This window comes from Tympanuchus pallidicinctus, unplaced genomic scaffold (genome assembly GCF_026119805.1).
Source record: "Tympanuchus pallidicinctus isolate F22 unplaced genomic scaffold, pur_lepc_1.0 scaffold5, whole genome shotgun sequence".
NCBI lineage: Eukaryota > Metazoa > Chordata > Aves > Galliformes > Phasianidae > Tympanuchus > Tympanuchus pallidicinctus.
The window spans coordinates 48,581,856-48,609,725 of NW_026294769.1; the positions used below are offsets into that span (position 1 = coordinate 48,581,856).

Here is a 27,870-nt window from a genome sequence, read left to right on the forward strand (position 1 = left end):
GAACAGAAGGGCGAGGGGGCGCGCGCCCCTCCGGTTGCCGCGCGGTGGGCGGGGCGGGGCGGGGCTCGTGACGCGTCGTAGCCGTCGCGCCCGCCCCGCCGCCCCCCGCTTCCCCCCTCCCTCCTGCCCGGCCGGCCGCCCGCCCCCCGCTCGTGCTCCCCCTCCCCTGCGGCGGCCGTCCCGGTGCATTGTGGGAGCCGCCCGTTGTTCATTTGCCATTCGACCCGATCCGGGGCCTGTCGGGACGGAAGCGGCGCCGAGCCCGGCCGGATCCATTGTGGGCAGCCCGCGGCGGCGATCTAGGCCGGAGCCGGGTGGGGGGGGGGGCCCGGACGCGCGTTTTCTCGGCCGCCGCCCCCCCGCCCTTCTCTTCGGGCGGCCGCGGCGCCTCCTTCCCGCGGGCGCAGCCCTCGGCCGGGCGGGGAGCGGCGAGGGGCGCGAGGCGGCGGGGGGCGCGCGCGCCCGCCATGTTCGCGGAGATGAACCGGCGGACGCTGGCGTTCCGCGGCGGCGGCTTGGCGGCGGCGGCGGCGGCCGCGGCGGCGGCGGGAGGCGGAGGGGCCGAGGCCTGGGAGCGGCGGGACCCCGAGGCGCTGAACGGGCGCGGGGCAGACGAGGAAGCGGAGCTGGAGGGGCTGGAGGCCGAGGAGCTGGAGGCGGCCGGCGACGAGAAGGAGCTGCTGCTGCTGCCGCCGCCGCCGGACGCCGCGTCGCCCCCCGCCGAGAGGAACCGGCGGACGCTGGCCTTCCGCGGCGGCGGAGCGCCGCCGGGCGCCAACAATGGCTGCGAGGCGGCGGCCTGGCCGCGGAAGCGCTATGACGGGCGGGGGGCGGACGAGGAGATGGAGCTGGAGGGCGCGGAGGGCCTGGAGCCGGAGGGCCTGCTGGAGGGCAAGGAGCTGGCGCAGGACGGCGGCTCGCTCAGCGACAGCAGCGACGACGAGGAGGACGGCGAAGGGGGCAGCCTCGGCGACGGCAGCGGCGCGGAGGGCGGCAGCTGCAGCAGCAGCAGGCGGTCCGGGGGCGACGGCGGGGACGAGGCTGAGGGCAGCAGCGTGGGCGCGGGGGAGGGGGAGAGCGTCCGGCACTTCCCGCTGGCCAGGCCCAAGTCGCTGCTGCAGAAGCTGCACGTCTCCTTCCAGGGCTCCTGGCTGAAGGAGTTCCCATGGCTCTACTACTGCCAGGAGACCGGCCTCATGTCCTGCGCCTGGTGCACCGCCGCGGCCGCCGCCGCCGCCCCGCCCGAGCTGATCCTGGCGGGCGGCCCCGTGCCCGGCGGCCACGACGAACTCTGCAAGGGCACCCGCAACTACAAGCGGGCCCTGCTGCTGCGGCACCACCTCTCCGCCGAGCATCGCCTCAATGAGCCGGGCAGCGCCGAGCAGGTAGGCGGCGGCCAGCCTTCCCCTCCCCTTTTAGCAGGTTTTCTTTCTTTCTTATTTTTTTTTTTCTTTTTTCTTTTTTTTTTTTCTTTCTTTTTTTTTTCTGGTGGCTTTTGTGTTGTTTTGCTCTTCCCCCTTCCCTTTCCCCACGTGCGTGAGCTCTCTCACACGGCTCCGTGCATCGTCCGCAGCTCAGCGGACCCGCATCCCCGGCTGCCTTTATCTAAAGCGGCGGCAGTTGCGTATGCACGGCAGTGTTCTTGCACTGATTTACAAATGCGAGTTACAACTTCCTCCTGCGGTACTGGCGGAGGCAGGGCAGTGTCCGGCCTGTGAAACCGGCATTCACCGCCGTGAAATCGCCGTTGTTCCGCCGTCCTATCGCACGGGTGTCCGTGGTCCGGGCTCGGTTTGCTGCGGGCCGGGCTTCACCGTTTCAATCTTAACCAAACGGGTTGCTTTAGATCGAGTTACTTAGCCCGAAATGTGTAATTGCTCGGTGTTTGTTTGAGATAAACATGTGGTTTCCTGAAAGCCGCGTTAATACGCCAGCATCTCCTCTAACGTTTTTGGATTGGCCGAGCTCTTTGTTGTTTCCTGCTGAACTTAGAATTACTGGAGTTCTTGGCTGCTTTCGTGGATGAGTCGGGGTGAATTCGATGCTCTTCATCCACAAATGTTTTAAGGAATGGTCTCGTTGAATCGCCAGCCTTCCTTCCAAAGGATGCCTGCGCTGCTTGAAGCCCACTCAGATGGGCTAACTGGCCTGCGGTGTGCTGTGCTGTGGGTTAGGTTCATCCTGGAGCTGTTGGCTGCACTCAGACCCCCAATCATTGTGGTCTCCCAGTTTAGAACTGAGCTCTCCTTTAAGCCCCTACCGTGGCTGTGCAGACGTACCGGCATCCAGCTCATAGCTTAGTGCTTGCATTGAATGTGTTGTTTGAGCACCTTAAGGAGCTCAGGATACCTTGGACAAGAGCTGCTGCTGTAATCTGTGGGTAGGGCATTAGGAGGGCAGATACCTTAGGTGAGTGATGTTCTTAGAGCTAGTTGTAAAGGAACGCAAGTTTTGTGTGAAACTCCTGCAGGATTGCAAAGCAAACATTATGATTTGTGGAGCAATAGCAGTCATCCAACACGCTGTTTGGGATTTATAAAGGCGACGATCACCTTTAAGATGAGTAATGCTCCCTATTGGGTGAGTGCTTTCGCTGGCTTTGTGAGGCGGCTGTTGTGCACGCTTCATGGCGGTAGGTCACTATCAGTTTCCTGCAGTCTGAGGTTTGCTATTTACTCTGCAGTATTTTGGCCTGACTTGCCTTAAATACCTTCAGTTTCTATTTTGAATCTCTCATTTGCAATTTATTCTCTGTTTCGATAATGTTGTTTTTGTTTCGTGTTTGCGTGTTGTGTTCCTGGCCATCCTGCTGTGGGTGATTACCCCACAGAGGTATGTCCTGTCACTGTGCAGCCTCCCTCCCAGCAGATATTGTTACTTCGTGTCACATGTGAAAGTTTCTTTTACTGCCCTTAGCTATGTGTAAATAAAACATACTCCATGCTGTTTTTTCTTACTAAAAGTAATACTCTTTCCTTCTGTCCTCCGCTCCATGCTTTGTCATAAGACTAATTGATGTGGAGGAGAAAGGGGTAGCTTAAAAGTTAGTGCGAGTATTACTTGCATTGGAATGTTAACCTTTCCTTTCCGTGAGAATCCTTATAAAATGATCCTCTGCCTTTGTATCACTAATAATCTATGGGGGAAAAAAATGATGATTGTAATAATGAATGAAACAGTAAGTGTCAGTGCCTCTTTTGCACTACATTACTTGGTCCAAGCCTTACCTTTAAGTTTCTGTAAGGTGGCTGTAGGAATGGTTATTTTGAGTAGAAACATTGCTGGGTGCATCCCTGTGCAATTGCACTTGAGTTGAGAACTTCTTACAAGGAGAGGAGTTCAGTTTTTCAAGACTCACTGTAGTTTTTCTGTGGTGCACTTGTGGGTTACACTTGCTCTGCTGTAAATATGGTTAGGAATCGGTGTTTTCTTTGCTCTTATTGTGTCCTTATTATCCCCTTTCATGTTTGTAAAGCACTCCTCCTTCTCTTGATCCATATGTTTAACTAATGCCGAAACAATAGCCCTATTTTTATCTTAACGCCTTGATACCAGATACTTGGAACAAAAGTAGGTAGTTCGTACCCTGACTGTATTTCCAACGTACATAATGAGGCAGCAAAGCCTTTTAAATTTAATGAAATTTGGGAGAGGTCTTTCACTCTTTGTCTTAGAGACAATGCATATGTATTCCTGACTTGACAACTTTCAACTGCAGGGCATGTTTAGCAGCTGCTAATAAACATATGGCATAGTGCCACCTTTAAGTGCAAAAAGGAAATGGTAGGTGTTAAGACAGTAAAGCAGTGGAAATTTCTATAGATCTGTTGGATATTACACTCATGAAGGAGTGAGTGATGATTTCAGTTTATTTTTGGGATACTTTTAATTCAGAATGCCAAAACACACAAGTGGTTACAGCTGCTGCAATTCAAGGGTATGGAGCTGTCAGTTGGTGCTGCTTTCGAAGACAAAAATCTCCATTCTTTCTTTCTGTTTTAGTTAAACTTGTTTGTGTTTCCACGGTAAAACTTAATGAGAGATATAATGCAGTCTGAAAGTATCTTCAGTTTTTTATTTAATAGACTTGTGGAGGAATTATTTCTCTCCTAATTGAAAAGAATTGAGACTTACTCGGAAGTCACTGCCAAACATTTTAGTTCTGTGATGAATTTAGATCTGCGAGTTGCAGATTTATCATCTGTTTGTGGTTCCTATCCTCAAAGCTGCTTCTTAAAACACATTTTTATGTGGACATAATTTGAAGCTGTGCTTTGGCATTAGTGCCAGAAAAGCTTTCTCCAGCCTAGCAGGCGCGTTGGTTTAGAGCAGAAGCTCTCCAAAAGAAGGAAGGCCTTTGATGTGTTACTTTTTCCATTTGAACTGTAATTGTTTGCTTTGTGTGTGCACGGATGAATAGAAGTCGTGCTTCAAATGTAAAGTTGCATTGTAGTGTTCTAAGTTAACTTCTCCAATTACTCTGGCTGAGGAGGCAGTCAGGCCTTCAGAGTAAGGACGGTCACTTACAGTGGATTTATTTATGCAGTGCTCTTCCCAGACCCGGAGCTACTCGGTTGGGTGTTGGGCACTTAGTGTAGCAGTGCCCAAGTGCTGAGTTTCCTGAGGGATGCTGAGGCTTGTGAAGCAGCAGCAGAGCGTCCTGCGTGCAGCTGGTGGGGCTGTTTTCTGGGAGGATTTCCCTCTGCAGCCACACTCGCGTAAGAAATCTATTTTTCAGGAGGAGAATTAATTTGGGGGCATCGTAAAGTTGCTGTAGAGCAAGGTGTGGCAGTAGGGAAGGGATTGCAAAAATGTGGCTTTACTGCTTTAAATATGCATACAGCCAGGGTGGAATCTGTGGTCAGAGTGCTTTCCTTCACCTCCCTTCTGCTTTCACTCTTAGGAGGAGAGCGTGCCGGTGGCACGGCGAGAAAGGAAGCAAGTTTCTAGTAGTGCTTCTGATGGTCTTTCTGCTACAGTTAGCTTTTAGGTGACTTTCACTACAGAGTTGCACATACAGAGGAGTCATTTTGTCTTGGGTGTATTTGGAGACCAGTTAACTGAAACGGAGCTCAGTTCGTGTTATGTTAGACCGCTGCTTAATCTCACCTATAGAGGGAAGCTTTTCAGGCTGATGCTGGAAATTCCACAAACAAGAATGAAAGTCTTCCATTCTATTCTGGGTTTCTTATCAGTTGTCAAGGACAAAGCTGTTTGGTGGTGAGGTAACTTAAGCTAGGGGAATATTTTTGTTTGTATTCTGAAAATATAATTGGCATCTAAGGAAATAGTAGTTTGTGGTACTCATCAGAAAAACAGTTCCCTTGTGATGATTGCTATGAGCATAACGTGGATAATAGAAATTTGAAAATAAATTTTCTTTGATTTTTTTTTTTTTTTTTTTTTTTCCTGTAATTATTTTCTTAACTTTACCTCCCAGTGAATTGTATTATACTTTCTCTGTAGAGAGGGGAGATGTTTAAAAGTCTCCAAGGGACATTTTTTTCATTTTTCCCATAGTAAATGCTAACTCTGTCACACTTGGTTTGCACAGACTTGTTAACTGTTCTGATGTCAGGGCTTTCGTTTAGCTCACAGTACAGCATTAGAGTTGTTGGCTCCCAACAGCAGTTAACCTCTTGTGTTCAGTACTGCAGTTAGGTGGAAAAAAAGATGTGTATGCTCTCTGTTAACTGTTAATACTTCTCCCTTGCTTCTGTGTAGTCAAGCATAAAAAGAAAAGGCCTTCTGCAGAGTAATTTTCAATGTTGCCTAGTCTCAGGAAATGAAGTTCCATCAGGTGTTGTGGCGTGTGCCTGAGTGTGTGTAAGACACAAGCCACTGATGTTTGGCTGCGACCAGAGTGGTGACACTTCAATACTGTCACTTCTGTTTTTATTCTGACCCAAAGTCAGTCTAGTCAGAGTTTTGAAACTGTACTGTGGACTAAGAGAAAGTCTGCCTGGCTCTGAAATGCTCAGAACTCGGTGGCAGGCTGAGCTGTTGCATCTGCGACGTGCTTCCTGTTTCAGTGCTCTGATCAGAGGGAGTGCTTGCCTTTGTCAGAGAGCACGCAGAAAGAAATAAGCTGAGGCTGGACAAAGATCTGTGCCTCATTTTCACATAAAAGCCTAATTGCTTGTCTTGCTGCTGCTTTCTTTTTTTTTTTTTTTTTTTTTTCTTTTTTTCCACTGAAGTTTTTTTTCCAAAAAGGGTAGAGGTTTAGAAGTGTCTTGAATGTGGCAGCAAACTGAATTTTCTCTGCAGGAGATGCTGGAAAATTTCTCCTCTGATCATGTTGGACGTTGCTTGCTGCTTAGAGATAGAAATAATCTCTTCTGAAGTATTTAGTTTGACCTCATGATTCTATGACCTCAGCTGTCATTCTAGTGATCCACACTGGGATTATAACTTGAAGCAAGTGCTGATTTAAGGCAATAATTCCTGTATGGTGGAAAATGGCTTCTTTATATAGCCAATTCCGCCACAATTCCAGATTAAGGGTAGTACTCAATTTCAGGATACGATCTAGCCCCAGTTTACATCATGAGCTCGTGAAAACCCACTTACTGAAGCTGACCTGTAATGTTGAGGTAGTGCAGTTTTTAATGCCCCCTACCTCCTAGGTCTGTGAGTCACTTTTGAAAATTAGAGGAAAGAATTTTGCAAAATGCAGTCTATTCTTATCCAAAATCATAATGGAACCAGCCAGTTCCAAACTATTCTTAATTGCTAGGAAGGGTCTCTTAGAGATCTAGTGGAAAAAAAGGTGGTGTCATCGTCAATGCTCTTGATGTCACCTATCAATTAATGTAAGTATGAGGGGTTTTTTTGTTGTTTTCTGCTTTGTTCTAGCTGCTTCTCTTGTAGCAGGTCTGAATCATCACTGTCTAAACAACAGTTATAAAGTACTGTAAAATCTGCTTCAAACCTCTCGTTACACACCAGCTTCTGCCTGAACTAATTATTTAGGAATTCATTTCTTGGTGTTGGATTGTCTGATTCTACTGCTGGGAAATGTCTGAAGCTATGTTTAAGATCACTTCTTGACAAGGTCACGGAGAGGCATATAAGTACGTGTTGTCCATGTATGATAACCAATTAAATGGTGTTGCTGGGAAGTTTCAGTGTAGTTTGATTCAAGGAAGTCTTGGCTGAGTAGTGTAACAAAAGCCTAACTTTTGTTTGGGCACCCGCAGCATTCTGTTCCCTTGTATTACCAGTATTTAGTCTAAGGCCTCTACAGTGGGAAATTAAAAAAAAAAAAAATTCCTAATTTGTAGAAATGCACCTGTTGTTACAAGCACTCTAATGCTATAGTTTCTTTAGAAGATGTAGAACAGTTAGTCACAGGTTGGGAGATCAACTGATCATCTTTATGTAATGAGCTGCTGTTGAGTCTGGATCAAGGTTCTCTATTCACTTCAAGGGGAGTTTTCCAAGGAAGAATGAACTGCGCATGTGAGAGCTGCCCAGATAAATCTTAGGAAAGAGACTGTGAATCTTTGATATGTGTGGATTAACAAAGTCAAGTACTTCATTCTTGGCTAAATCTTACTTTACTTTTGGCCCAAAATATTATTTCCTTTGTCCTTAATGGCAACTTCCTTGCAGTTTTGTTCCAAATATGGGAGGAGGGTGCAGTCTGGGAACGTGATTCTTAGATGATGGGAATGTTCTTTCAAACATGCATTCCAGCCTGCATTTATAACCAAGATTCTAATTAAGAAAAATGGGAATAACATTACCTTTAGTTTCTTATCCTTTTAGTAGTGTTGTAGGACTAAAGAGAACATTTGTGAAAAGCTAATTGTTTCTCTTCCTAATTCCAGGAGTCGGAGTTACCGTCAGAACTGAATAATGAAGGATACTGTGATTTTAACAGCAGGCCAAATGAGAACTCTTACTGCTATCAGCTCCTGCAAGAACTAAATGAGCAGAGGAAGAAAGGCATTCTTTGTGATGTCAATATTGTGGTGAGTGGGAGAGTCTTCAGAGCTCACAAGAACATCCTGGTTGCAGGCAGCCGCTTCTTTAAGACTCTGTATTGCTTTACAAACAAAGAAAGCCGTAACCAAACCACTGTTACCTATTTAGATGTTGTTGCTGTTCAAGGTTTTTCTGTCATTTTGGACTTCTTGTATTCTGGGAACCTCGTGCTTACGAGCCAAAATGCCATTGAAGTGATGTCAGTGGCCAGCTACCTTCAGATGACGGAGGTTGTCCAGTCTTGCCGCAATTTCATTAAAGATGCCTTAAACATAAGTATAAAATCAGAAGCTCCGGAGACCGTTGTCGTGGATTATAACAGGAGGTCTGTTAGTAGGGATGGTATGTCTCCAAGGGATCAGAAAGTTGCCAGCTTCTGGGCAACACGAAACCTTACCAACTTGGCAAGTAGCATAAAAACTGAGAACGATGGTTACTCTATTGATGAGGCCCAAATTGAAAGCTACCAAATGAATGACTGCAGTTGGGTCCAGGACAGCTCACCTGAAATGGCCGAAAATGAGTCTCAAGGTGAGGGAAAAGTTTTTGTGTGGAATGACATGGGCTCACAGGGACAATCAGTTCAAGAACCTGGAAAAGCAAGAAGGAAAAACCAAACTGCAAAAAGATTTATTTATAATATACCACCTAATACTGAAGAGAACTCAGAAGATTGCTCAGTGTTGCAACCATCAGTCCCATATCCAGAAGAAGATCTGTCATTCATTAAAGAAGAAGCAGGTAAATATTGCTTAATATCAATCACTTAATTTGAAAATTAAATTTCTGAATCAAGTATGTGGCAACGTGACTTTTTTACAGGCATGGTGGTGGGTAAGGTGTTTTAGTAAAATCAGCATGTCTTTAGTATTATTCAGCAACCTGCTTCTCCCTCTTGTGCTGCAGCAGTGCATCTTCTGCTAGAGAAAAGAACTGTCTAACCCATCCCACGTGGTACGTAACGTGTTCTTTACAACTGAGGTTTGGTTGCAGGTCCTTATCAGAAGCTAAAATCCTCATGTCTACATTTTAATCTCTTACTAAAATTAGGCACAAAATCAAGACGTGATAGCTGATGCTGATTGCATGGAGATGGCCTTATTACTTTCCTTCCTTTCACTAGCAAAAATTTTTGTGGTCATCTCCTTGAGTCTCAACAAGAAGCAGAAATCAACGTTGCAATACTGTTGATTCTGTGTATATCTGGAAAGCTACAAGATGAGGTAACGCTGCCTGTTAACTCTTAAAGCAGGTAGATTTACGCAGCAGATGGGGAAGAGATACCACAATGACATGTAGTGGAGAGATCTTTGTGTTGAACTGTCCTTTAAGCAAATCTTGGGATCTGACTTTTCGTGGCCTTGGTTTTTTGTTTTCTTTTTTTCTCTCAAGGATCATTGGTTAATAAATGTGCTAGAATAAGGTTAAGTGTGTTCTAGGTAAATTCTGTCACATAGAATTTGGGGTAATATAGTTTTTAATTACTATTACATTGCATGAGTAGCTGAAACATGTATTTTTTGAAACACTGTTTTTTGTCTGTATCATTTCTAGGTAGATTATCAACCTTGGAAGTATGACTTCTGAATATTTGCAGTTTCAGAGTTGATTCTTGAATAGAGTATGGATGTGAGATGTAGCTAGAACAAAGTTCTTGAAATGAATGTTTCTGAGACATTTTAAAATGCATGTCTTTTTCAAATATCTCAGAGGCTTGTGAATGACCTTTGCTTCTCAGGTTCAAATGGCAGAATCTGGGGGGTGGGGAACAACCCACACGTAAATTAACTAGCTAGAAAAAAAACAACCCACCAAACTCAACTGTCTAACAAAAGCACCAGCACTGAGACCTGTGGGTACATAGTATTTCTGTGGATATTATTGTATTCCAGTGATGAAAAAAGGAGATTTGAAAGCAACTTGAGTTTTCAGGAATGTCTAGGAAACCTGTCTTTATTCTGGTGGAAGGAGAGGTGACCTTAGTTTGTTCTTGAAAAACAAGACTGAAAGAAATCCTTTCAGGAGTGCTGTGACCAAGCCAATTGTACTGGGGCCCCGAGATGCCTTTGCCCACAGTGTTAGAAGTCTATCTCTGTTGCTGGCAGCTGCTGAGGTGTGAGGAGGCAATACGTGAATAGCAGTCCAGCAGATGGCACGTGGTATCTCTGTGCTGCATCACATATACATGAGCACCACATCAACATGTGACAATAGAGAATACTGCAGACTGAAGCTACGGGCACCTATATTTGGTTGAGAGCAGGAGCAGACAACACAGGAGATGACGTGCTGTTAGCAAGTAGCGTGACACAACACGAGCAGATGTGGGAAATCAGCTGTGCTCAGGAACTGACACTCACTCTGTGAATGCTTGAGTGGGGCTGCTTGTCTCCGAACTCAGTGGGTAGGTCCACACAAGCTTTTCAGTTTAGCTTGAGAGTACTCTTGTAAAGTGGATTTCCTGATCTTCTCTTAGTGTACTTCTGTTAATGTTGTGAAGCATGCTTGGCCTACAGAGAGTTTCTTCTGTGTGGAAGGAAAATGGAAGCTGTGTTTCAGAAATGTGCTTGTTACGTGCCAACCACTGACAGACCTTAGGTCCACAGCAGCAGTGTTAGATCGAGCCTGAAGTAAAAACAGCTCTGAATGTGTATGGTAGGAGGGTTGGGTCTTCAGCAGGCACATTAACAGATCTACTTGTGCTGCGTGGCACTACTTGCTAGCATGCATTTAGCTGCAGCAGCTTTAAGAAGAGCAGCAGAAAGTCTGGAGCAGGAATGGGGATCTGAGTTGCCAGAAATTGCACAAATATCGAGTTCCTGACGCAATTTAGTGCGTGGTTTTTACTTCTGATTTATTTGGATTAGACCGTTACGGTTTTTTACTGTTTAAAGCATTACAGAGAGTAATCCAGCTAACAAATGGTGTGCTCAGCTACAGAAGTAAATGCTTGTTTGCATTCTGCAGACTTGGAATAGGTGTGCTGGAGCTTTATCGTCGAAGTAACGGATAGTGGGGCAGTTCAGTGATGACTGAACAAGTACTGAACTTGTTCAGTTTTCTGGACAGAAATACTGAGGATTCCAGTCTTCCACTGTACTGCAGAATTAAGTCATAAAATATATTTCATGCTACATCTTGATGCAAATAACGGTATTAAATGTGTTGAATTTATGCTGTGGTGTCAGGTCCAAAATCATGGAAAGCTTTATGATTGTAGAAAGTGAATTCATTTTGTAAGTAAACTAAAAAACACAGAGTATTGTCAACTAATGATCCCCTTGGTACTTTGATTGCAACATGAGCAGTACTAAGTAAATAATCACATATTTCTGTCAGTACTAGAACTACTTTGGAAACCACATTTAATAACTTTATACTAAAGCCTTTACTTTTAAAAAACTTATGTGAGAGATGGTGGAGGTAGAGCATGATACTGCTTACTTTCAGTCTTAATTATGCTTCAGTAGCTGGTGTTTTCTCCTCTACTGCTTGCTGGATAAGTTAGGGTAGATTCCATAGATGATATGTGCTTTTGTTCTACAAAACACTCTGTAGTTCTTCCCTCCAGACCCAAGAAAAGGTGCAAGAGAGAGGAGAGAGAGAGAAGAAAGAGTGGGGAATTGGAAGAATGACAAGAATGGGTTGTAGAATAACTTGCAGGTTACATGATAACTTTTCAGTTGCGGATTAAGTTTTTTGTGAAGATGGAAAAACTAACAAAATGAATAGGCAGTCATAAACTCATGAGAAAATGTTTTCTGAAACAGACATAAGACAATGTGTTTAGAAGAAAAAGAATGAATAGTAAATTCTTGTGATGCAAGCTAAGTAATACACTTGATGTCCCTTTGGTTGCTGAAAGAGAAAGAATGAGCTTCTACAGTTACACTTTGTGGTGTGCTGATGGGGATAACTAACACCAGCTGTGGTTATTAGATGTCTGATTACATGCAAAGTGGGTTGCTGTGTCCTTGATGATGGTTTTAGGTTGTTTGGCTTTTCTGCAAAGGGGGAAGAAGTACCATAGATGGCATGGTGGAATGGAAGCCAGTTTAAGGACTGCTGCTCTCAGAATGAAAACTTAAAATGGAAACCAATGCACAGAGATGGGGGGGAGGGGGAGGGAGCAGCCCAAAGCCTTTTAATTAAATTCTGTACTAATTGGAGTTTCTGACTGGGCTACTAGGAAGGTGTTAGATAAGTCATAGTACAAATTTCTGAATTATGCTTTTGCCTCTTAGCCCAGCAAAGCAAATGTGAACGTGAGTTTTCCCACAAATAGCTATGAGGGTACTTCAGTTCTCCTTCCTCTCACTCTGCATTACCAGTGGTTTTATATTTAACACCTTGCCTGTAAGGAGCACATTGAGTTGCAAAACACTTTGTAAAACTGAGATGAGTTTGAAATTGAATTTGGTTTTGCTTTGTTTATCTACTTCTACTGATGCTTTCAAATGTTTCCCAGGTTTAACTATGTGAAATAAAATAGCTGAGTTCCTTTTCACTGAACTGTACAATCTATCTTGCAGTTTCCCCTTCTAGTTGATAATCTGTTAAAAATGCCTTTACTGTTTACAACCAGAGTGCATCCTGCAATTAACCATTTACCACGGAGGAAATAACAGCGCGATCAGTCGGTATCTTTTAGTCAGTGTCCAGTACATGAAAGCTCAGCGATTCTAATTAATGATATTTTTACTGTCTATTTGTAGATTTTTATAAATTTACACCATGACTGAATTGTTTTTCCATTTGAGTTTGTGTTTTGGAATATGCGTTCTGTTCGTAGGCTTCATAACAAAACTGTGAATTATTATTCCTTACGCTTTCCAGAGCTGACCATGTTGGTTCTTAGGAGTGTTTTAATGGTGTAATCAGTTGGTTTTGTGAAGCTAACACCAGGCCATTTGTTTGCATGATTTTCAGGCTACGTAATGTGATAATGTTGGTTTGGAGGGCATCTGACAAAAGGGTAACAAAACAAGGACAGGGTGAAAACAGCCTTTTGTGGAAAAAAGTTGTTCTGGATAAATTTGTAGGTTTGTAGTAAGGATTAGAAGACTAAAGAAGGATTTGCATTCAGTTGGCTATAAAAGCAACTACTTTTCATAATGTTACAAGTAGTGTCTAAAGCTGCTTATAAAAAATGTAGTGCTAGTCACAGTTTTTGTCATATGTTGCTCCCTCAAGTCGTAACTTGATAAACATTTTACAGTAGAGTTAAATAACTCTACTTGAAGAAATCAAGACTGATGAGCTTGAGCTTGTCTGGACTGTTTCGCATATGAAGACAACCAATACAGCATTAGGAATGGAAGCTTTTTTTTTCCCCCAATCTTCTTTCCTGGTACTGTACCCTGGTTGAAGGATTAGAATTGTTTAATGAATGTTTAACCTCTCTATTTGCTCCATTTCCTATGTAATAAGGAAATAAAGGCCCTGTGGATTTTGAAAGGCATCCAGAGAGAGTCCAATAACCAGGAGTCCATCCCAGTAAATTTGCCTCTGTTAGGGATGATCCTGAATACAGGTAGATTCCCACGTTCTGATGGAATAGACAACTGATCTTATGATCTTAAGGGATGCAATCAAAACACAGGCAGCATTTTGAATTAAAGAAATCATCAGTCTGAAGCGCTGACTTAATCTTTCCATTACCTCAGCTATTTAAGAAATGGTAAGGATAGTGGCAGCAACTCCATAAAGAAAAGCAGAGGCTGCATATCTTTCAGATTCACTTGGGATATGCAGCTCTGCCTGCAGAAGTTAGCTGTGCCATTCTTTCAGCTGTGTTCCCTTCTGTGCCTCAAAAATGTAGCCCAGAAAGTCAAATCTGAGCAGTGAAAGTGATTTTGATTGAGAAGTTTCAGATCCTCTTGGATTGCTGCTGACTGTAATGGAATGTGTTTAGAATACAGATTACTTAATATAAAAAAAAAAAAAGAAAAAAACACACTATTTTCTTCCTGATAATGATTATTCTAGAATGTAGATAGTGTTTTTTTTTTTTTTTTTTTTTTTTTTTTTGCCACAGCTCCCTGATTTCCTAGATGTTTGTCTTCACATGCATATCTACTCCTAGATTGCAGCTAGAGGTCTGCTAAAGGACTTTTAATAATGACTTCACTGACACAAAAACACCAATAAGTTCCCCATTTAACTTCCAGATTTTCTTCATTGGCAGACCTGTTCAATTCAATTAAACTTCTGTAACTGCCTGGAGTGCTTTTACACTAGAGTGGCTTTGTATCATAAGAGTTTATAGAAGTGTAAATTGAACAGTTGCTGTTCAGTTTCTTGGGGTTGGCAGGCCTTAGGGTTTGGTTGTTCTTTTGCTTTTGTTTGTTTTGTTTGAGAGAAAGGATTGGCCAACCTCAGCATTTGTAGGTATAGTATAGTGGGCTGTACGCTTCAACTGACTTTAAGTTTGACCAGGGAATGTTTCCTTTCAGCTGTATTTTCAGTTTCTCCTGTTGAATTCTCTTTGCTGTACAGCCATTCATTCTCTGTGCATTGTGAGAATTCTGAAGTTGTCTCCCACAGGTCTCAGGGTAATTTCATGGGGTGGAAGAAACTGAGGCAGCATTTCCTTCTTGTACCGGTTTCTGGCAGGCATCAGTAAATTTATACAATCAGAAGTATTTGCATCGTAGAAACTTCATACTATGAGTAGGATACTGTTGTATAGCAAGGTTATATTATTTCTTTGGGAAGGTTTTCATTTGTGCTCTTTGTTTGTTTTGTACAAATCTGTGTTTTTACAGGTCTACATCTTAGTCTTGTACCGTGCTTTTCTTCAGAGCTCCATGAAAAGATGCAGTGCTTTGGTTGTCCTTATCAGGCTTTGGCAAAGTCTGTCTGAAATGGATGATCCTGAGATAATCATTTTGGTCAAGGATGCTGCTACTTCTAAGACTGCCTACTAGAGAAGCTAACATAAATTAAGCATTCTTGAATGTTTTCTTAAAACTGTTCAGCATAGAATGTTGTTCTGACTACAACAATCTAGGCAGCAATGGTATTTGTGCTTGTGTCTTTATGTAAGAATAAATACTAATGGAGAAGCATGTTTTCTTAGTATATTTGTCTTGATTTAATTTAGTTCTTTCTTGAATGGCCTAAAAACAAAATGTAGCTAATAAATAGGGAGCAATAGCAACTCCCTACCAGTGCAGAAAGAGCAGCTTTACTGTGTGGAGAACCCTTATGTTAGGGCTGAAGTGGGCATAAAGTTGATGATTTTCCTTTTTTACTGAATGCCTTTTCTTCTACCACTCTGCATCATACAGCTGAGCACTGGGTGACTGTGTAGTAACTGAGGAAAAGAACCAAGGGTCTTTGGGGGCAGCAAGTTGAATGCGAGTCAGCCATGCATCATAGCAACAGTGAAGGCTAACCTCATACTGGCAAAATTAGCTAGAACCTAGCCAGTGGGCTGTGAGAAGGGATAATTTCCCTGAATCCAGGGCTTGCAAGACCACATTTAAATACTATGCCCAGTTCAGGGCAGCCCAGGATGAGAAAGGTATCATTAAGCAGGAGGGAGTCCAGTGGGTGGGTACTTAAGGAAATCTGGAAGACTGGAGAAATGTTGAGGAGAGGCTGGGATACAGAATTTATTTAGCATAGGGAAGCTGGAGGGGCATATACCTGCAGTCTGTCACCGTCTGAAGTGGATTTTATAGCATATGAGTCCAGACACTTGCCTTCCTCTGTGCACCTCTGAAAAGCATCTGTTGCAGCAAGGCAAATTCTACCTGTAGGCAGATTGGACTGTGAAAGCAGTTTTGTTGGAGCAGATTTCTTAGAGGGTTTATGGAACCTCTGTCTTTGTAGACATTTAACACTTGGCAAGGTTCAAAGCCAGATATAATCCAGCTTTGAAGTTAGCCTTGCTTTGAGCTGGGTTGAACTAAGTGACCTTCAGAGATTCTTTCTGATCTAAGTTCTTCCTTGAGTCTGTTCCCTGAGATCAGTAGCTCCTCCACAAATAAATGATGTGGATCAGGACAGCCCTTAGTAGCTCACATTTCACTTTTGTAGCCTTTATGGAGAGATCAGCAAGCTGGCTTTATAAGCAGTGACAGTGAATGACAGACTTTTGGAAGGAACATAAAATAAATAGATTATTGTTTGGCAGCAGTTGGTGGTTGTCTGGCAGAGTTATTTAGTGGTTCTGCTTCCGTAGTTAAAGCGGTAAACCAGTTTTCATGAATGGGAAATAGCAAAAAATTACAAGCCATTGGGAGTGGTATTTGGAGTGTTAGTAGATTGGATTGGCAAAATATCTTAAGTTTGTCAGGGGGTTCTGTTGCAAGAGGCAGTTCAGAAGTAATCTGCTTTGACCTCTTTTCAGAAGCAAGGTTAAAGAAGTGAGTAATACGCTGGGAATGAACAGCACAATGTATTTTCTTCACCTTGCCAGTATGTAGCTCTTGGCAGTGCTGTTTTTTTTCTGTCACATGTTACTTAACATAAGCAACAAATCCAGCTCTAATAGCAAGCCAGATTGTATCAGTAGATTACCAGTGCTCTCCTTACAATCCTTGAAAGCTCTGGCCTAATCGCTTATCTGATCTACTTTCTGTCTTTTTTAAATTGGTCTGAATAAACAGTCAAGTGTCAGAAAAGTTGCAGGGAAAAGCCGTGTTCCTTTTCCTCCTCTTTTGGAATGGCTTTTAGAAAGCAGAAGTTATTTATTATGGACAGTTATATCTCCTGTGAAGTTTTGTGTCCTTCCATGCACTTTACCTCCGTATCCGTTTCTGTAATGACCCGTTCAAAGGCTTCTATCATTGATCTTCTCATTGATCTACATAATCTTCTCCCACCCAGTGTCTCCTTTCCTTACCAGAAGTTCAGCAGATTTTTGGATGCAGAAAAAGCAGAACTGTCAAACTAAGGATGTTTCTGCTCACGTGTTTTCTTTCTGACGATACTCCCCTCACCTCTTGCCTTTAAAACTTCAGTGCCTGAATCTAGTTTATCCTTTTGTCTGAGAAGGAGCACATTTTAGAGAGTAAAAGTCTTTTGTAAGTTTTTCTGTTGTGTAAAAACCTACGCAACCACTTAATTGTATTTGGAACTGTCCTAATCTCAGACTGACATCTTGAGAGTTTTAACTGATAGTTAATCAGTTTGTGTTGCTTTATTCTTATTTCGGTTTGTGGCTTGTTCTTTTGATTTTGTTTCTCTTTTAAACATGGCACGCTGGTAGAAACCTCTTCTTCATGAATAGTCCGAGTATGGCTGGATGTTGGAGGCTATTTGACATCTGAATTATTAGCTTACACCTGTTTTTAGAAATGAACAACACTGTTGAAAGGCATGCTTTGATTAAGACAAGGTTGTAGACAGATGAACTGGTCTGAAGATTATTGCTTCTAATCACTTGTCTTTTTTTGTTTTCCTCCCTACTATCTGTGTTCTCTCGTGTCCCCCTCCCTCTCTGTCTGATCTACCAGCAAAATAAAACTGCTTTATGCTGTTGCCCTCGGTCTCCTGTCAAAATCAGTTGGGCTGTGTTACCTTGGCAGGAACAAGTTAGACAGTGACTGCAGCTGCAGGCAGGTTTGCAAGGATCTATAGTCTGGGTGGGGGTAATGGGAGAGACTGATTTGAGCCGTTGGGTGCTCTGGCATCTTATGCCATAGCTTAGCAACAGTATGGAGCTTGTCTGACTGTAGACTCTGTGTTCTCCTTGGGAAGCTACTAGAGGCTAGGCATTGCGCTTCCTGGTCGCACTCTGTGTCTTTCCTGTGTGGATGAGCCATTGGACATTCAAAGTTGTTTGGAACACATTGGGTATACGTTCTATCTAGAAAGTAGGCTTTCTGAGTCAGCAATTATTTTGAGAAGGAATAAGTATTAGGTGTAATTAGGATTTACTTAGTCGTTTATTCTGCAGACTGAAATGTATGCAGCAACCTCTTATCTCCTGTGGTATCTATACCAGTGTTCTTTCATGTTGCAGCAGGTCTTTTTGCATTGGAGGCAGACAGATTTAGTAGCTTTTTATCTGCACTAGACTATAGGTCTTAAGTCTCTTTGGCTCTCTGCCGTGTCTTAGACTAAGATCTAGACCTACCCAGGGATTTGAGCTCTTAAGTTTGTTCGAACTTCAATATCAGCCGCGAGCAGAAGTGATCCTTATGACATTCAGAGTGTGTCCTCTTAGTTCCAGAAGAACTCTCCAAGCATCAGTGTTATAAATGCGATTGGTTTGGTCGATCTTTACTTATTGGCAGTCTTTTGTGTATGCTTATTTAGAAGGAAGTAAGGTAATATGCCAGGGCACAGTGTGTGCTACACCTGTGAGCAGTCCAGTCCTTGTCTGTTGATTTTACAGATAATCCTTTTGTAAGGGAGAGGAAAGTGATTAAAGTACTTCAACTGTAGATCTTCTGCTTTCAACAAGAGACAGGGCATTTCTATTGGGGCAGAGGGAGACAGCTTATAAATAAAAAGTCTGATGTTTTAAACTACAGTTTTGTTTTTCTCTGTTAGCTCCCAAAGCCTGCTTTAACTCGGAGGCTTTGGGCCCTGAGGTCTCTTTGCTGTTGCCTGGAGATGTACAACAGTGCTTCTTCATTTCTTGCACATTGCTGAAGGAAGGTTTACTGCTCACCTCAAAGGAATGTTTAGTTGGCATGTCCATAGGGTATCTGTTCTATTGCTTGAGCTGTTGAGTTGGCATTGCAGGAGTATATAGCTTCAAATTAGCGTAAGGAGTTCTTGCCTCTTTTGGACATAAGAACGACTAGAGTCTGTAGTTTAAAAGGGTTTTATTAAACTGTTGCTCTCGCTATCATGTGGAGGGAGTGTGTGTCTTACCTCCCCCATACCTCCCCGAATTTCTTTTTATATCAAAATATTAAGGTGGATTAGTTAAAATACTGATGTTTCTCTAACTTTGTCCAATCCAGCTCAGTTTGTGAAAAGCTCAGATAGATGGAATAGCTTTATGCTGACCCTGTAGTTTGGTGGCTGCTTTGCTTATCGTTTGCCACTGTGTGAAAGATCTGGTAAAATTCTACGTTTCCTATTTGTTCACTTATTTTCTTTTGAACCGTTGTCTTCTCGTGTTGCAGCTGCAATTGCTGCTGCCAACTGTAATACTGCTTGAGCCTTAAATATGACTAATGTCTGTGCCTAATACTGTGAAGATATATAATCTGTACTTTCTTTTCCAGTAAAACTGGAAGTCAGAAGTGTTTCAGTGTGCTGCTTTTCCCACTAGCTGTATGAAAATGTAGTTTATCCTTTAAGAGAATTTCCTTTCCTGGAAAAATCCTTGGAACGAGCAGTATAGGGACAAGTGAAAAAGCCTGTGGACTATTAAAACTGACTGTCTCAGGCTTGAGAGGAAAAAATAGAAGTACTTGCTGTGCAAAGTCCCTCTCGAGGTTTTTGACAGCAGTGACGTTTGGGAATCCAGTGTGGTGGGGATCTCAGCACCATCCGGACGAATGAAAGGAAATGTGCCAGTTTCCATTGCAGTTTGTTTATTTAACAACTATGTGCCTGTGAGGAAAGTAATGGATTTATGAGTTCATGTTTTCCAGCAAACTCCTGTCTTGAGGATCGGGGGTAAGATTGATTTGCTCTCTTGCCAGAAGAGTCTTTGACCTACAAACACGATTGTCAAATGCCTACTGTGATTTTTGGTGAACTATTTGTAGTTCTGTGCTCTATGTAATCTGTTTTCACTCATGCAGATATTACAGAAGTGTAGAATTCAAACAAGTGAAAATCAAGTAAATATCTTTTTCTTTTTAAGCTGTTCTTTGCTTCTGACTAATTCTATTCTTCTAAGGGGGAAAAAGCTACGAAAACCATACAGACTTCATGAAGAACTTGTCTAAAGACCCAAACTAGTATTTCAAGCTGGTTTATTTCTAATAATTATGATCTCTTGAATTGATGTGGTTATAGAGTAATGGGGATGATTATCCAAAAATGGATTTAGATGTAGCTGTAGGGAGACTTTATATAAATAAAGGTATGTAAAGCACTTTATATACCACTGAGATAGTTTAAAGCAATAAAGCAAATCACACTTCTGATGGAAAACGTGTACGTTTGTACCAACCAGTACTCTGTTTGTGGTAGACCAGATGAAGTCACTGAACATAGCAGCTCTGAAGAGAAACCACTGGAAAACTTCTTAAGTGCTGTCGTGATGATAGTGAGTGAATAAAATATCCTTACCATAAATGCTCCTGTGGTATGAAAGAGGCTTTTGAATATTTCTCAAGATGGGGAGAAAAAATGATGCCATGGAGAGTAATCCAAAGACCTAATTTCATTTAAATCAGGAATACAGCTTTATTCATCTCACTATGAAAGACTATGGAAAGAGTTTTAACGTTTTAAACTTTTTTGTTGCGGTTCAAGAAAGAGAAATAGTTTGAGATACAAACTGACTGATGATAAGCAGGAAAGCTGAAGTAGTACTGTGTCTGTAATAGGGACATCAAGTGACTTCAAGTATGGACTGCTGCCGGGGACATCAAGTGACTTCAAGTATGGACTACTGCCGGGTACTTCAAGTGACTTCAAGTATGGACTGCTGCCGGGTACTTCAAGTGATTTCAAGTATGGATTGCTGCCAGAATCTTGGCCAAAGGATGCTTGGGAAAATGGCAAGTATATGTGATACAGAGCAGGTTGCTTTCTTTTGCTTCTGCTACAAGTGCTTTAACCTGTGTGTCACTGCTGGTAATATTTGATTAACTTCCATAGAGATTTATTAGATTACGTGTTTACGTATTCTTCCCCCTTTCCTTTTACCTTTTTGGTTAACGTCAATAAAGCTGCTTATCTGGAGAGACTAAAATGAACTCAAATATGTGGAAGGGTGAAAACTGAATATAACTTAACTCTTGTATCGTGCCTCAATTTGTAGGTGCCTGAAGTCCTCAGTGGTGTGATTGTTGTTAGTTTGTTCTGTTGTTTTTTTTTTTAACCTTCCTTAGTAAGCTAATAGCAGATAAATAGACTTTGAATGCTTAATCAACTTTTTATCTGTCTATAAAAGTGCATCTCAGTATTCTTCCCTATATATAAATAAAAATTTAATCACAGTAAATGCTTTGAACTCAGTGCAGCTGTAACTAAAGCCCTCTTCAGTCAGATTGGTGTTGTGGAAGAGTAGGTTATATAGCTTCTGTGCCTTAACCCATTCAAGTGAACAATTATGTGTAATTATTTTGTCTGAATACATTTGGAATGTATCCCAAAAACACCACATCTAAGAGTGTTATTGCTAGATACTTTAAATGTATTGTAGTAAGAAGAGGAAGAATTTAGGAACTTACAGGAGCAGGCAGTAGTGATGCCTGCTTCTCTGTAGCACTTTGAGATATTACTTGTGTTTATGGTTTACTTCAAGGAATTTCAGTTTTACAAGGGAAGAAATAGAGGCATCAGAGGTGAAATTTACTGGTGAGCAAAAGATTAAAACAGGCCTTTTGAGATCTGCCTGCTGTTAAGTTCCTGTCCTACAGCCCCGATGCCCATCTGTCCAGACCCCTGCTGATGTATATAAGACTGCAGTTAAAAGCCCTACAACTCAGGAACTGTTTTTTCCACGTAACCCATTACATGACGTGGTGACACGCGGCTTGTGTGAGTACTCAGACATACCGAGGCCCATCTTTGAACACTGGCAAAATTTAACTTGGATGTCATGATGAGTTTCTGATGCTTTTTAACGGTGTGCATCTTACACAGAGGCGTGCACATAACTGGCCAGCTTTGCTTTCTTCCTGCCAGTGTGAATTTTAGAAACTCTCATACATAGTGATGAGGCCTTTGAGCTTTTTGGATGCTTCCCTTGTATATGGTTACAATCATGTTCATAAATTCTTGTCTCACAGTAAGTCCAGTCTATATCTTTTTCTCAAAATCTTTATTCCTATGTGTCCTTTTTCACAACTGTCACAGAATCCTAAGCTCTTCTGTTTCACGTAGCAAAAAGCAGCTGTAGTAAACCTTGGTTTTGCAGATAACCTTTGAGCAAGCTGTGTTGTTCCTGGTCCAAGCAATACAAATAACTCTCTTCATAAGAAAGAAAACTGGGATATTGCTACTTCCAGAAGTCTTTTCTGCTCTTGTTTTCTCTTCTATGCTTAAACTAAATTAGATTTGGAGGGCAGAATAGCTAAGATCTGAACTAATCACCTTTGTAGCTATTTCAGAATCGCGTTGTCTCTGCTGTCCTCCTTTTGTCAATGTCAGCATTCATTTCTACTTGGTTATACCTTTTTAAAATTGTGATGCTGATTTGTATCTTCAGGTGGGTGGTTCTTGCACATGGTTCTAAAAGAAAAATATTGGGAGAAGGTTTTAACTGTCTGAATGCCACAGAATCCGGAGCACAGTGGTTTTGATTATAGTTGACCTCTGTAATGTGGAATATTGCTAACTAGTCACTTACTCTGACTCATGCAATAATAACTATTTTCAAATAATTGATCTGTACTTAATGTTCCTTGTTTACAAATCAGTGTTTTTTTCTAGCAAGATCACACATGCTGGGCCCACCAGTATTTGTAGTGTTCTGCAGGCAGACATTGTCCTGATGTGGCTGATGAAAACTCACGTGGGTGCTTTATTGTTTTGGCATTTTTGGCATTGGCTTGTTTTTGTTCACCAGGCAGAACAGACTGAAAAAATCTTGTTTCATCATCTTTTCTACTGATGGCTTGTTTTCTTGTAGGTGATTCCTCTACTTTAATCATGAACAAGCTGAAGTGTCCACACTGTAATTATGTAGCCAAATACAGAAGAACACTAAAGAGACACTTGCTCATTCACACAGGCGTGAGGTCTTTCAGTTGTGACATCTGTGGGAAGCTGTTTACTCGAAGAGAGCACGTCAAGAGACATTCCTTGGTAGGTGGCATCAGTGTGTGTGTGTGTGTGTGTGTGTGTGTGTGTGTGTGTGTATGTGGAGTCTTCATTTACATTCATCATAGTGTAAATAAATTGGATGGAGATATCTATCTATTTAATAACTGCCTCTTGTTATTTCTGGGAACATGCAGTATCAAAAAACACTGAGAGAATATTTCAAGGTAATTTCATGTTACTGTTGATAAGATGATGGTATTTCTCCAAGCTGTCATCTTAAAAGTATGAAGTAAAATATAAAAACAATTCTTGTTTTACAACATGTTTTAAACCTGCTTCATCGTGAAGGTTCCTCTAGATCTCTGTAGCCTCCTTGCAATTGGCTTCTTATTCCCAAATAAGTAGAAAATGCTGCTTGCTTCTAGGGTTTTATCTGAATGCAGTGAAGAGCTGCAAGTCTTCCCAGCTTTCCTTTCTAACCTGTTATCATAGAATATACTATATGTACATCAATAATATTTTTTTTCTGAAGTCACTTAAGAATCCTTTTTTAAAATGATTACTTGAGTCTTATAAGAATGTAATTCTAGAAGGTATTGAAGAACAGGAGAGGATACAACTTTACATGGGTGGACAGTGATAGGACAAGGGGGAATGGTTTTAAATGGAGACAGGGCAGATTTAGGTTAGATATTAGGAGGAAGTTTTTCACACAGAGGGTGGTGAGGCACTGGAACAGGTTGCCCAAGGAGGCTGTGGATGCCCCATCCCTGGAGGCATTCAAGGCCAGGCTGGATGTGGCTCTGGGCAGCCTGGTCTGGTGGTTGGTGACCCTGCACGTAGCAGGGGGGTTGAAACAGGATGATCATTGTGGTTCTTTTCAACCCAGGCCATTCTGTGATTCTGACAAATAATAGTTTTCAGATTTCTTAACGTGCCTACCTGTGGAACAGTTCATGTTAATAGTTATGAAGTAAATCTTAGAACCAGTGTTCCTTACGTTCCACTTGAATTCTCTCACCTTAAATATGTTTCCACCATGAAATTGCTCCCTCTCATCCTGCTCCCCTGTTATAACTTGGTGAAGACATAAGTCCATGAAGGGAGGACATCAGGGGCTACCAAGTCTGAAGAACCTTGTCCTGTATCGTGTATAGGTGATGGAGGTGATGATGGCATGGAGCAGTTTTGTGACTCGGTAGGGGAAGTAAGGTCACTATTGCCTTGGTGGTGATACCGTGGAGATGCCTTACTCCAGGAGGTAGCAGCAAGTACCCTGTAGGTCTTGTAACAGGACCAGTACAGTGGCACTTCAGTTTTCTGTCCTACAGTATCTGACCAGGTCTTGAGGTAAAGATGTTTCCTCCCGAAGATGAAGTCAAGCAAGGTGAAAATCATTGTAGAGTCAGTTCAGTTCTGTGTTTAACCTGCAGTGCACAGTGGATTCAGAAAACCAATTCCTCCCCGACTCACACAAGGAACATCTAAAGAATTTTACTTTGTGTAAAACAGTATGGTAACAAGTCTAGGTGCTGGAGAAAAATACATCCTGTATCAGCTGTAGATATTAGGAAGAACTAAAGTACTTATTTGTATCTTGGCCTAATTTTATGTTGTTCTTCTCTTAGTTACTTAGTTCTCTTAGTTCTCTTAGTTCATTCTTCCCTGTTCCTAAAAGCACAGCTTTGTAACACTTGCTTAATTGGCTACATATTAAGGTTTATTTTCCTCAAGTTAGTCCACAGTAGTTCAACTTTGTGTGCAGGCTCACCCTAAGGAAGAAAGTGGAAATGGAGTGAAAAGATATTAGACTTGGCTTTGCTTGACTGTCTAGTGGGAGTAGGGAGGTGGAATGCTCTTCCATTTCCTACAGAATTTAAACTCTTGTTTGTGGTGGTTCTGGAGCTTAATATTGTAAAGGTAATTTTCTAAATGGACAGCATGTCTGTTATGGTACTGTGTGCAGCATAAACTTGTGTTGTCTTCTGTGCCATTCAGTGGCTTTGAGCAGTGAGTGGCCAATGACTGCTTGTTGAACGGGCAGCTGTTTAGCTATGTGCTGAACAGTAAGGTGGTGGTTGGTTGTGGGAATAGCTCAAGTGGAAATGAGACTCTAGGAGTGCTCTTTCTCTGAACAATGTTGAGTTGATACTACGTGATTTTTTTATTAGTAATTATCATTAGTGGTATTTTAGTGTGATGCATGTGTTTTCAGCTGTTGATTTCTTTTCTCCATAGGTGCATAAAAAGGATAAAAAGTATAAATGCATGGTATGTAAGAAGATCTTCATGCTAGCAGCCAGTGTTGGAATAAGACACGGATCTCGACGCTATGGAGTTTGTGTAGACTGTGCAGATAAATCTCAGCCTGGAGGGCAAGAGGGAGCAGACCAGGTGCAGGACACAGATTTCCCTAGGGATGAAGAATATGAAGAAAACGAAGTGGGAGAAGGTGATGAAGAGCTTGGTGATGACGTAGAAGAACAGAATGACCAGTCTCGATGGGATGAATCTGGTGAAGTTTGTATGCCTTTAGATGACTGACGAGAGCATATGACTTCAGGGTGCTGCAGATGGACACTGTATGGATTGACTATTTGACTATTTGAATTTTGGACTGAAGGCTTGTGAGATATGGTACAGGCTGGATGGTAGTTAAGTTGCTGTGAAAAATGTAGGGTCAAAGCCTTATAGCAAAAAAAAGGATTATTAATTTTTTATGATATTTGCACAGGACTGTACAGCATACAACCGTTCGGTTGAATTATACAGAGTCCTCACATCTACAGTCAGTTATCAAAAGAAAAATGTATTTTTTATTATTTATAGGATATAGCTACTTGGGTCCTATTCAGATATAGTAACTGTACTTACATTACACATTCATGTATCTGTTAACATGAATGAAGATTGCAACTTGGTGTGGAAGTACAAAGACAGCATCCCCAAATCCACTCATACTTCTAGTGAACCAGTAATGCTAATTTGGGCTAGTGGGCTTGCTTCCACAAGCATGTCTTTGCCATACAAACTTTACCTCTCCCATATGCTGATAGGTGAAAGCCAATTACTTAAATATGCATCATGGATAATGCCAAGAATTTATTGAAATTTGGTTTTAAAAGTTCTGGCTTTAAGCCAGCAGGTGGTACAGGTGATAAGCACTGGAGAAGTTAATAATGGCATTAATTTAGTCTATTTCCTCACAGTTTTGAATTTTCAAGAAAGTTGCTATTGACTTAGCAGTTCCAGAGCAATCTGGCAGGAGAAATGACCGGTTCTCAAAGAAACAGACTGATCAGAGCATGGGCTGCTCTTCTGCCACTCAGTCAGAGACAGTCATACTAAAAAGCGTCTGTAATAAAGCTCCTTTCCCCCCTCTAAGGCTCCTCCCCTTCACATTTTTTACTTCCCTGCTGTATACCTCAGTCCTACAAAATAAAAGTCCAAGGAATGGAGAAAGTGTCATATTAAACAACTTTTTGATATATAATTTCTTGTCCGCTTTTTGGCTAGTTGATGTGATATAAATTGGACACTAGGCTCTTGTGCCCATCGTTCGTCACTTAAAATGAACACAAACTATTTTTTATTCTTTTGTATTTAATGGGATATTGCTAGCATTTAATATAAACCAGTTACATTGAACTCTTTTGCATTTGACTTAATTTGCTGGATTTTCTTTTTTTAAAAAAGGAAAACGAAACAAAGTCCAAAGCAAAACAACGCTCCTTGAGTTGTGTACTTTTCAGGATGATCTGCTCCCTATGCTCTTTATTTCAAATTTTCTATAAGGCATTTAAACTTGAATTTTTGTAGCGATGCGGATTTTTTTTCTGAAGCTTGTAATATTGTACCAATGATTTTCAGGCCTCTTTCGTAGGGAGGGGAGGGCATTACATCTTTATCTTAAACTCTTGTGTGTTGTGTAGCCGAAGACAAACGAGTTGAGGCAATCATCAGAACAATCCATCTGATGTGCTGTTATGTCACAGCGAGTAAATATGCAGAGCATTTACCATAACACATAGCTAGGCCAGTGTGACAGTACTGTATAAAAACCAATTGAGGGTCACCATATTCTTCAGCTTTGTTTCATTTTAAAAGGAGTATATTTTTCCTATTTTATATCAGGTAACTAAATTATGCTAGTTGTGTGATAACCTTGAGCTATGCTTTGATGGACAGAATCTTAGCGGTGCTCCATCTGATCCAAGTTGGTATGTATTGAAAGAGACGAGCTTTACTGTTGTCCTTTCCATCAGTAGAACAGTAACACGATGTGAAGACATTGTTTTTGCTGATTGAAGCTGAGATGAGTTTGAACTACAGTTATATGGGAATTAAAATACCTTTTTTTTTATCATCAATTTGTTTCATTGGTAGTTTCCACGTTATTGTAAACCTGACAGATGATTAGTTTTCTCGGGGTGGGGTGGGTGGGTGCCTTTTTCTTTTCTTTTTCTTTTTTTTGTTTTTTTCTTTTTTCTTTTTTCTTTTTTTTACACTGAAGAGTACATCTTTATTCTCATTGTTCTATACTGAAACAAGTAATGTGTAATTCTGGTGGGGTCCAAAGTAGAAATTAGTTGGGCAAAGATGATATGAATGAAAAAGTATTTTAAACGTTAAAGTAATGTTCTGCTTTGTGAATATGTAAGTATAGCATAAAGATTTTTCCATCCCATTTATCCCCTTTAAAACCATAGTTTACAATTGGTAGATCTGTCTATATATATAAATATATATATATATATATCTGAAATTCACCTAAATCTGCTTTATTAGAATACTGCTCACTTAATGCTTAGAAACTGGACCTGGCTCTACATTCTCAATGTATCTTCCTTTTTCTGTTGATTTTTTGTTTGTTTATTTTTTCCTCGAGGTATGAACTTATTCTCTTGGAACTGAATCTTCTTTTACTACTTAAATCATTTATGTATATCTGGTAAATTATGACCAAATTTGTTGTTAGACTGCATACAGTAAATTGAAATATACACTTGGTACACTACAGAA

The 27,870-nt window shown here is 41.6% G+C and overlaps 1 protein-coding gene across 1 annotated transcript; it reads left to right on the forward strand.

Moving 5' to 3' along the window:
• The first annotated feature begins 442 nt into the window (after positions 1-442).
• Positions 443-27,870, forward strand: ZBTB10 (zinc finger and BTB domain containing 10). Its single transcript, XM_052704013.1, has 5 exons — positions 443-1,385; positions 7,833-8,730; positions 20,463-20,636; positions 22,715-22,890; positions 25,087-27,870. The coding sequence occupies exons 1-5, from the start codon at positions 468-470 to the stop codon at positions 25,390-25,392; spliced, it is 2,472 nt and encodes an 823-aa protein (XP_052559973.1). The 5' UTR covers positions 443-467; the 3' UTR covers positions 25,393-27,870.